The sequence below is a fragment of the Nelumbo lutea genome, chromosome 5, assembly GCF_056320005.1.
Source record: "Nelumbo lutea isolate HS-2025 chromosome 5, American lotus-T2T, whole genome shotgun sequence".
Taxonomy (NCBI): Eukaryota; Viridiplantae; Streptophyta; class Magnoliopsida; order Proteales; family Nelumbonaceae; genus Nelumbo; species Nelumbo lutea.
In genome coordinates, this window is record NC_142688.1 from 10,643,595 (window position 1) to 10,654,994 (window position 11,400).

An 11,400-nucleotide genomic window follows, 5' to 3' on the forward strand; every position below is an offset into this window, starting at 1 on the left:
TTTGTTGTAGGCTGTTTGACCAACCAAATCAACCTGGTCAGGTTGGGGAGTTGCTCACCCGAAGTTGACTGACCATTAGTGAAAACTGGACAACTTGGGTTGTATTGGGTCTTTTTTTTTTTTCGGTTTGGTCGATTGGTTCAAAATATTTAAATTTAAAAAAATTAAAAAGTTATAGTGGCATTATTAAAAAATATTATTTAAAAATTAAATTTATGATAAAAAATATTTTTTATTAAGAAATATGAGAATTTTTCCACTTTCCCGTATTAAAATAATTATATTAAAAATATAATTTGTCTATCTATCTATCTATCTTTCTGTTTGTCTGTCCATCTATCTATATATATTGCCAAGTCGTTTGATTTTGGTCAATTTACAAATGGCCAAAATGAAATTGATCCAACGTGTTCAGGTTGGGAAATTGTTGAACCAAAGTTGACTGAAAAATACTAGAAAACCAACCAATTCGGTTCAATTTGGTCAAGTTGGTCGATTTTATCAGTTTGATGAACAACCCTAGTTGAAATTAATTATTATTATTTTTGTATTGCAAAAAAATATTAAAAGTAATATATAAAATATAAGGAAAAATCTATGATGCAGAAAAGATATGGTATCAGAAGGTTTTCATCAATCAAAATCCGCCCATGAATTTTGGTAAATAATACATGATTGGCTATCACATTTATGATACCAGTTGATTGGTCAAAAAATTTCAAATATCATATCTTTCCCATATCGCAGTTGAAATAATTATGAATTATTTAAAAATTAAAAGTATAAAACAGTTCTATAATCTTATGCAATTCTATTGTTTAACCTTCACTTAATAAATTCCATGGGTCCCCGATATATATATATATATATATATATATATATATATATATATATACTCACATATTTCTCTTTTAATGTAAATAAAATTAGTTGGTTTTATGAACATAAAATTTAGTTGGTTTTATTGAACAAAACTCATATTGAGATCAATTAGAGAATGATCTTCAATGGTTGTTTTCACCATTTAATCCCTATTACCATTAGCCCATAGAATCTTGAATTGACAATTTAACAAATGTACTCTAGAATTGTCAACCCCCTTTGTGGGTCAAGAGGCTAAGTGCCCGGATTTAAAACTGAGGGGGGGTAGGCCTTCCTGTAATTTATCAAAGAAAGAAAACGGAAAAAAACAACCTTTCAAGATGGTCCTTTTTGTAATTTCATGTCGTTTTGGGCCGTCAAATGTCAATTGCCACGTTTCCTTTCCGCCAGGCCTCATCCATTGGATAAGGTCCACATTTTCAAGTTAGTTAACTGTTTTGTTACTTCGGTTTTCTTTAAAAAATTAATTATTAAATAAAGATATCGATAATAAAAAAAGAGCAAGGCTATAATGTAGGCGACCTCATCATAATTGCAGTATGATCTCCGCTTAATAGCCATTTGTTCTGGGTACTGAGGACCATCAAGTATATCTCACCATAAAGATCATCTAAACATTGGCACCTGTTGTTCTTACGATGAGATGTAGCGCGACTGGAATAATAGAAATGTGAATATAATAAAATAACAAATAAGAGAAACCTTAGGGCCTAGGCGGTATTGACAACCGTTGGTTAGGCATCTGGTTAGTCTACTTGTAAGGTCTAGTGGTGGGCTGTGTAAGATCAAACGATGGACATCCCGTAGGCAAATTAAAATTAGGGTTTTTCACTCACCTACCCCTGATATTTAAGCTGCAGCGCTCGAGAATGGCGGTGCGGTGCAGTTCGAGCTGCCCTCCTAAAAAACTATCGTCTCTCATCTTCTCGTCTGCGTCTTGTCGTCGTTCATCCGTCCGTTGGGATCTACGATCATCTACCCCTTTATATCCTTCCCTCTCTTGTTTTAGTATTCTCAAAAAGTCCAAAAAAAGAAAAGTTTCCAGAAAAATATCCAATAGGGAGAGAGAGAGAAGAGAGAAGAGAGAAGAGAGAAGAGAGTATAGTCCCAGTTTTATCAGCTCTGTTCGATTTCAATCAATTTGAGAGTCTTGGAGGTATTTCGGTATTTCATCGAGTTTTGGGTGAGGCTGTCTCTTTAATTTCATTTGTTTCAGCTTATAAGCAGAGATAGTGTTCTCTTTTTTAATTTCCTCTAGGGTTCATTTCCAATAATAAGGGGAGAGGGAAGAACAAAGAAAAAATTAAAATATAAAAAATTAAAAAAGAGGGAAGCAGGAGAGAGGGAGAGAGAGGAAGAAAGAGAAACACTTTGGAGATTCGAGATCGGTAGGGTTTTCGATGGCGCAGGTTCAAGTCCAACCACAACCTCCTCTCTCTGGTCCTAATGGAGCGACCAACTCCGGCGGCAATCAGTTCGTCTCCACGTCTCTTTATGTGGGAGACCTTGAACTCAATGTAACGGACTCGCAGCTTTACGATCTGTTCAGCCAACTCGGTCAGGTCGTGTCCGTTCGCGTTTGCAGGGATTTGAGCACCCGACGGTCCCTTGGTTATGCCTATGTTAACTACAGTAACACCCAAGATGGTTAGTCTTTTGGCCCGATATGTTTATTTAGCGCATAATGTTCTCCGATTTGAAGGTCTAATTGGTTATTTGTCGCTAATCTTGAATTTTTGATGCTCTTATGAGATTTGTTTTCTACTCTCCTTCAAATCTTGGCGAAATGCTTTAAATTGATTTCTACACGCTTGACCTGCAAAATTGAAGTTTTAGCTTCCTTATGATCATCACGCTTAACTTTAAGTTGTACTGATTGACGATTACAATGAGTTTGACCTTTGCATTATCTTCTGATTTGCACACATTATTGGCTGTTTGTTGTACCCTATATTGATTAAGGGCTCCGATATAGATGATAAAAGGCTTCGTGGTATTCATAGCCACTATATCTATGATTTTAACAGTCTTTTATTAATCGGTGGGATGTTTAGAGAATACGTGGAAGTTACTTAAGGGTGCAACCATTTCATTTCCGTGGTTTTTAGCATTTGGATGTCTATAATCAACATATAGTTATAGCTCGTAAAATGGTAAAATTTTTAGCGAACACATTAGGTAGTAGCTCACTAGCTTGGAAAATCCATCGAATAGTTTGACAGTTCTAAATGCTAAAATGCCTAGTTAGTTTTACAACCAACTAAGCAACTTGAAAAATGTGTTAGAAGTGGTAAAGATAGTAAGACTTGTAAAGATGCTTGTCTTTAGAGGGCGTGGCCAACTGCTTTCTCTGCATCTCTTTTAGTACCATGTTGCTGAAACATTACATTGGAGAGTTTTTTTTTTTTTTATGGAAATCTCTAAAAAGAAATACTTCACGAACAACATTGCAGTTTTTGTTGCCTTCGTTTAGAATACATATTTGTTCCAGTTTTATCCATGTATCGGCATGGTTAAATTTAAGGACAACGTTCCAACTCATAAGCCTAGATCCGATGGGCTTATTTTAATTTGAATGTCTGTAAATATGCTTGTTAGTTAAGGTGAATATCTGGATTCTGGAGTGAAGGGGATCATGCGTTCACTGGGGCAAATTTTCCTCAGATTCATTCTATCATCACTTTTTAGATATGCAGTATTCAGGGTTCCCAATATGTTCATGGTTGTCAGATCTGGATTCTGGAGAGAAGGGGATCATGCACTCACTGGGGCAAATTTTCCTCAGATGCATTCTATCACCACTTTTTAGAAATACAGTATTCAGGATTTCCAATAATATAATCTGATCATGGTTCATGGTTGTCAGATTGGCATTTGAAGTTTGTGTTCCAGTTTGATTGCTTATTATCTGGTTGTTTGTTTGATAGAAAAGAGGGTATTTATCATCACTTTCATTTTTTTATACTGTTTCACAGAAACAGCAATTTCTCCCTCTGGTGTATCTTCTTCCTTGTGGTCAGTGTTGAATGGACACAGACACAGGGTGTTGGAATCCAGCACGTGTACTAGAGTCTTACTTGGCAAGATGAGAAAACGTTATCGAGTTCTAACATTATATGTCTGCATTAAATGCCATCTTTCTTACTAAGTGGTGTCTGATATGAAAAATGGCATTGGTCTTACAAGGTAGCTGTTTATTTATGTCAAATAAGCTAGGAGATAAAAAGGAAATTTATGTAGAATTGTCCTCAACAATCTCTGGTGTGTTCCTTTGCCAAAAAAAATCTGTGGTGTTTAAAAAAGGCAAACATGTTTTCTATTTATGACTATGAGGGTCCATACAATGCCCCTTGTGGTGCGACCCTTGCGCCTTGCACTTTTAAAACACTGGGGAGGAGTTCTAGTTAAGTTTTCTTCTATTCAGTTTTATGTTGGTGCGAAGATTCAACGGTCAAGGATGAACTTTATTTTTTTTTGACATCTTGTACAACAGAGTAACCCATAACCCCCAACCCAGATGCAGGTGGGATTCGATCCCAAGTCTCCTCAATGACCAGCAGGAAACCTTACCAACCAGCTGGTTGGCACCTTGCAAGGTTAACACCAAATTGTCAAAGTTGCATCCTTTCTTGAAATTAACACAGTGTATCCATCTTTTCATTTGTATATTTGCTAAATTGTGGAGCATTATTTGATATCATTCTTTTATCGTGTGTTTCCAGTGTATAACTTACACATGAGATTGCATAAAAAATATTAGGAAATTTTCTTGGTGGACTAGTCAGTACTTTGGCACAAGCTAGTCATCACATCAAGTAGTTTGCCAAAATGGCTATTCATTGGCTCATTGCCTAACCACATTAATAAAACTGGTTGTAATTATCGTTATTTCTTCCATGATCAGAACAGTATTTGCGGCAGATACTATACTAATCTAAAAATATCTATGTAATTTCTGGATAGCTGGAATGTGTAGAGGTATTTTACTACTATTTGTTTCATGTACCTTGATGCACATGTTGCCATTGTTGGTTTGACATGCATGAAATTGGTGCCTGCATGATGATTTGTGCATGCAATCTATTAACTACATGATGCAATTGGTGATTCACTGAGTTATAGTTGTAGCATAGCATTTACTGTTTTTCCTTTCTAAAGCTTTCATTATGTTATGCTCTTATGCTTCTTTCATAAATAATTTTTAACATATTTCCATTGAGTTTTCTGTTCATTTTTGCATTAGTAGTGTATATGAGGTTTGGATGCTATTATACTGTATATGAGGTTTGGTTCTTGAACATGTCTAATACTGACATGCTTATTTTCCATATTGCCGCTGTAAAACTGTCGTCCTTTTCTTGTTTATTGATATATGTGTGTGGGTGATTTTATAACAATATACTGCTGCTAATTACAACTGGTTTTCTTATATTGGAATGGAATATAAGCGCAAAATTTCTCTTAAAAAATATCCAATAAGTTTCAGGAATAAATGATTTCCACAAGGCATCTATTCCTCTTGTATTTTTTCCTCATTTTTTGGTGGTAGTTCTAATGGTAATAATTCTGTGTATTGACAACTGTTGGTTTGTTTTATATGTCACATTCAAGCATCTTAAAAGTTGTATGTGTACCTTTATGGAACTTTTCTTAAATAAAGCATTTTACTAAATTAACAATGGATTTCCTTTTTGGCAATAAAAAGAAAAGAGTTCATTTTTTTTTTCAATTTCTTCTCATCTGTGTCAGCTGCAAGGGCATTGGATGTACTCAACTTCACTCCTCTCAATGGCAAGCCTATCCGCATTATGTATTCACATCGTGACCCTAGCATCCGTAAAAGTGGCACTGCTAATATTTTTATCAAGGTACTTTTTAAGTGGTGTTTGGTTGGTTATTTCATAGTCTTATCTGCCTTTCAATACATTTTAATTTGTGTAAAATATTCTCTTCTATTAAAATATTATGGAATCACTCTATCTTGCAGAATCTTGACAAGGCAATTGACAACAAGGGTCTGCATGAAACTTTTTCTTCATTTGGAAACATTCTGTCTTGCAAGATTGCTACTGATCCTTCTGGTCAGTCTAAAGGGTATGGATTTGTTCAATTTGATAACGAGGAGTCAGCCCAAAATGCCATAGACAAGCTCAATGGCATGCTGATAAATGATAAACAAGTTTATGTTGGACCATTTCTTCGTAAGCAGGAGAGGGAATCTGTTATAAACAAGGCAAAGTTCAATAACGTTTTTGTAAAAAATCTATCGGAGTCAACTACTGATGAAGATCTAAAGAACATTTTTGGTGAATATGGAGCAATCACTAGTGCAGTAGTGATGAGGGATGGGGATGGAAAATCCAAGTGTTTCGGATTTGTCAACTTTGAGAATGCGGATGATGCTGCTCAATCTGTTGATGCACTTAATGGAAAGAAGTTTGATGATAAAGAGTGGTATGTAGGGAAAGCACAGAAAAAATCTGAAAGAGAGCAGGAACTAAAAGGAAGATTTGAGCAGAGTGCAAAGGAGGCGGTTGATAAATATCAAGGTGTAAACTTGTATGTGAAGAACTTAGATGATAGCATTGGAGATGATAAACTGAAGGAATTATTCTCAGAGTTTGGTACTATTACTTCATGCAAGGTCTGTTTCACTCTCAGTGAACAAGAATAAACAACCTAGTTGATCACAATTTTAAAATTTTTGGATAGCTATTGACATCTTTGAGGTAATGTTATCAGGTCATGCGGGACCCTAATGGAATAAGCAGAGGTTCAGGATTTGTTGCTTTCTCAGCTCCAGAAGAAGCATCTCGAGCTGTGAGTAGATTTCTTATGCATCTTTCTGACAATTTGACAACAATCATAAACATATTTACTCTCTATTTTGTTTGTTTCCTAGCTTGCTGAGATGAATGGGAAAATGATTGTCAGTAAACCTCTATATGTTGCACTGGCACAACGGAAAGAAGATAGAAGAGCAAGGCTGCAGGTATGTTTTGGTAGTAAATCTTGATTGAATTTGACTGATGAGATTCTTATATTGCAGGCCCATTTGAATAACACTCCATGTTAGCTTTGTGCTGTCCGAGCTATTATATGGAAAGAGTTTTTAGTTTAAACATATTATTTGCTTTATGGAATTTTCAGATTTTCTGTGATTGTGAATCTTTGTTGCACATCATTGGTTTCTTGTTTTGTATTTTATTTTGTTTATTATCATAATATCATGTTAACTTTGTTGCACATATCAATATTTCTTTCTTGTGTATGGGATGATGATATGTTGTCTCATGACTTGAGGAATTTTAAAGGTCATGGTGTCACTTTTTATGCAAGTAAAGGGCCAGAGGGGTAATTGGATAGAAATTGTTGCGGAACTGCACTGCAGTTTCTTTTTGTTCTGCAATTTCTTTTGATGTTAATTAAAAAATGAGGGTTCAAATATTGTGAAAAAGATAAGAACTAGAAGGTGATGAGTGATCAGCCAGCAAAGAAACAAATACAATATTCATTTCAGTCCAGTATCTTATTTTCTAATGTTGACCAAAAACCACTGCCATATAGATTATTTTTGTTCTGAAAGTTTTGGTGACAGATCATTACATTTGATGGTGAAATTCTGTGCATGGTTCAGAAAATAATCAAGACCTACAGATTATTATCTGTTGTTTTGTCCATTTGTTTGGTTGCATTTCTATATGTTCTTTTTATGTGTAGGTTTGTCACTTTGTCCATGATGGAGGCTTCTCATTATTTTTCTTTGTGCTTCATTAACGTTAGCATTCTTCATATTTGGTTGAATCATGATTGGGTATATGATATCTTATTGTTTATGTAGGCACAGTTTTCACAAATGCGGCCTGTTGCAATGTCACCCTCTGTCGCTCCTCGTGTGCCAATGTATCCCCCTGGTGGCCCAGGTCTTGGACAGCAAATATTTTATGGGCAAGGGCCACCACTCATTCCTCCACAGGTAGTCCTACAAATTATTAGTTCATCTTATTCCTTTTTCTTTCTTTTAATAATTTATACTTCATTGCCTGAAAGGCTGAAATGTTTTATACGCATACCTTTTAATTGTGGCTTTATGGATATTTTTTCCTTATATCCTGGATTCTTTTTCATGTACTGAGTATTTTCCACATTTGAACTTAAGTGTTTCTCTGATAATGCAGTTTCGGAATTAATAATATGTTTTCCATTTGATACCAATACAAAAAAATGTGCATGATCTATCAAAAAAGAAAGTGCATGCCCCAAGTGAAGGCATTTTCTATACTCTTGAAAGAAAACCTTTTTGCACTTGTTCTCCATATTCACTCTTGAAGTGACATAATATTTGAACTTTCCAAGGAAAATCTCCTTGTTGCCTTTTATATTCACTGTTTCTCTTTCCTTGTTGATTGAAATCCATGAAATCTTAAGTAGACATTTTGTTTGATAAATGAGTGGTTCTTGTGATGAGTAGACGTTATCATTCAACTTTGCATAATGAGACACCCAACCTGATTTTTTTTTCTAAGCCTTCTATTCATTGCTTTAAAATCCTTGCTCTTACATCGGTCATGACATCAATGTTACGTGGTACTCCCAAAAGATGTCAAGGATTTATAGAAAGGGATGTATGGAGGCCTGAAGGTTTGGGGTTTAATTTGTATTTTGTTTTTGACTAGTGGTCTTGAATTTGTTGTTTTAGCAAAGGGAAAAGGAGAGAAAATGTGTTTTTTATCCTTGAATGGAAGAGCCGAAGAGTTTTTCTTGAAAAGTCAAGGGCCTATTTTATAATGTCTTGTTACTTGATACTTTTGTATTTTAATAAAATAAATAATAATTACGGGTATCATTTTTTAGGGGGGTGGGATCATTTTTAGCCCTTGCATCTCCAACCTGAAATTGTGGACTGGGCCTTGGTTTTTTGTTCAGGCCCAGTCCTGCAAATTTCAAGACCGGCCCTGTGTTTGAGCCTAATACTTGAGGTCTGAGCTCTGCATATGCATAATTTAATACATAAAGGACATAAGCCTGGAATCAGGTCCAGCCCGTTCTGGCCCATGATCACCCCCTACTCCAAACTAGTAACACAAGTCATTCAGTGCAGCAGCTACTTCTGGTGTGTTTACAAAACAGTCCGGTATAAAGGTTACTGATAAATAAAGTTCACATCCATTTTTACTATACAAAAAGGTTGTAATCTTCATTTTTCAGTGACTCATTGAACTTCACCATGTCTCAAGTAGCGACCTGAAGAAAGTTTTCCTCATTGTAGACCGAATTAATAGCTATATTATCTCATGCTTTGAGGTTGGATACCATCGGTATTTGATGAATTTTCTGTTTACAATACTGTTAGCCTGGATTTGGGTATCAGCAGCAACTCGTTCCTGGGATGAGGCCTGGGGGGACTCCCCTGCCAAATTTCTTTGTGCCACTTGTTCAGCAAGGCCAGCCAGGGCAACGTCCAGGTGGCAGGCGGGCTGGTACAGGACCTGTACAACAAAACCAGCAGCCCGTGCCGCTGATTCAGCCGCAGGTAGGTGGTATTATTCATTCCGTTGTACTTTGTGCTAAAAATGCATTTGTTGTATTGTTTCTGACTTATTAAGTAATAGATGCTTCCAAGGGGACGTGTATACCGATATCCACCTGGTCGTAACATTCCTGATGTTCCCATGCCGGGAGTTGCTGGTAGCATGCTCTCTGTTCCATATGACATGGGTGGCATGCCATTACGTGATGCTGCTGCGATTACACAGCCTATTCCCATTGGGGCTTTGGCTTCTGCCCTAGCAAATGCAACACCTGAGCAACAGAGGACGGTAAGTTCTTATTTTTTATGTTCTTACAAAAACAATCACTTGTATGTCTAAGTGGAAGGCTTGATATTGCATTTTGGGTTGCATTTGGGCAGATGCTCGGTGAAAGCCTTTACCCTCTAGTGGATCAGCTGGAGCACGAAATGGCAGCAAAGGTGACAGGTATGCTTCTGGAGATGGATCAAACCGAAGTTTTGCATTTGCTTGAGTCTCCAGAAGCCTTGAAAGCCAAGGTTGCAGAAGCAATGGAAGTTCTGAGGAATGTTGCTCAGCAGCAGCAGCAGCAGCAGCAGGCCGTTAGTCCAACTGACCAACTGGCATCGCTCTCTCTGAATGATAACCTTGTCTCCTGAATGCTTAATTAGTTTAGTGGGTATGGTTTTGCATACAATGAGCATCTTACTACTATTTGGGAGTGGATTTTGAATAAACAGTTTTAGGGGTCTAAAGGGATAGGTTTTCCTTTACAGGGGAGATTATAAACGGATTTCGGTTTTGTCGAAGTGCTATTAGTGTAGGGATGATTTAGGATCTTGAAATTGCTGATTTTTAATGTTTGGCTTTTACTCAAGTTTCATTTGTGTTCCATCTCATTAATATTCTTCTCGTTTTGCTGTTTTTATTAAGGCTAGTTTACAGGATCCATTGTAGGGAATCTGGATATCCTACACTAGACGCTTTTTACGAAGGCGTACATCAACCAATGAATATTCATCAACATTTCGGGGTGGATGGCTATGGTTACGATACTGCAAGTTTCACCAATCATTCAACCGTATCTCTGCGATGAATTTTTATGAGTTTATATGGTCTAGTGAATTTGAGTTTTCATTGTCAGTGCGGGAGATCAGACTGCTTCGGCCTACCTTGTACCTCGATACACCATTCGCACTGACAACCTATTTTATGCCCTGTAATGAGACTTCTTTCATGGTGGCCACTTGTCTCGAGTACCTACCAACATGAAAATATTAAAATGGCCCAAGTCGCTTTAAACTCAATCATCAAATGACTTTGTAGGTTTGATGGTTACAACGCGGGACTGAACCCTCCTTCAACGTCACTGCTCTTGGTTATGACCTGACGCCCCGAGTCCCTGATCCCTAGATAACTTCTGTGCTTTATCTGTCATAATCATGATTCCCCTGATCTTTCAGATGCACATACACCAACGCTTGTTTAGTTTTTCACTTCCACCATCAGGCTTCCAGCAACCCTTTTGGGGTAGAAGGGTCTTAAACCGAATCTTCTCAATTAGATTAAAGAAAAACAAAAAAATATAGGACAAATGAGCTTTTATACAGGCTGATATGCCCTGATCAGCGTATTGGAGCTATTGATATTTTGAAACTTCGAGTAAATTATTCCGTGTGTACTGTATTATGTTGAGTAAATTATTGCGGATTTTGTTGAGTACTATAGAACCATGGAACCCTTACCTTCGTTGGTGATTGGATAGGGGGGAGGGGGACGTGGGAATTGCGCCCCTCGCTCCATCTTTTTTTCTTTATTTCTTTTTCTATTTGGTGTTTATGACTAGTTGGGAGTTGAGACTCAAGAGGGAGAATGGGGCTCATAAATTAAATACCCGATAAGAGTTGGATTCGTCTGTGTGGTATTTTCAATGTGGGCTACAGAGGAGAAGATAAAAAAGTTGAACCATGGTTTTTAAAACTGGACCGGATCTGATGGTGACTGGAAA

The 11,400-nt window shown here is 36.8% G+C and overlaps 1 protein-coding gene across 2 annotated transcripts; it reads left to right on the plus strand.

Annotated features, from left to right (window-relative positions):
* The first annotated feature begins 1,663 nt into the window (after positions 1-1,663).
* Positions 1,664-10,269, plus strand: LOC148850291 (polyadenylate-binding protein 2-like). Of its 2 annotated transcripts, none has more exons than XM_088946136.1 (9): positions 1,664-2,529; positions 5,632-5,750; positions 5,870-6,526; positions 6,625-6,702; positions 6,785-6,874; positions 7,724-7,858; positions 9,236-9,415; positions 9,495-9,701; positions 9,794-10,269. In XM_088946136.1, the coding sequence occupies exons 1-9, from the start codon at positions 2,283-2,285 to the stop codon at positions 10,049-10,051; spliced, it is 1,971 nt and encodes a 656-aa protein (XP_088802262.1). In that variant the 5' UTR covers positions 1,664-2,282; the 3' UTR covers positions 10,052-10,269. The 2 variants fall into 2 exon arrangements, with proteins under 2 accessions (XP_088802262.1, XP_088802263.1); XM_088946137.1 differs by having other exon boundaries at positions 1,725-2,529; positions 7,730-7,858.
* The last annotated feature ends 1,131 nt before the right edge of the window (positions 10,270-11,400 follow it).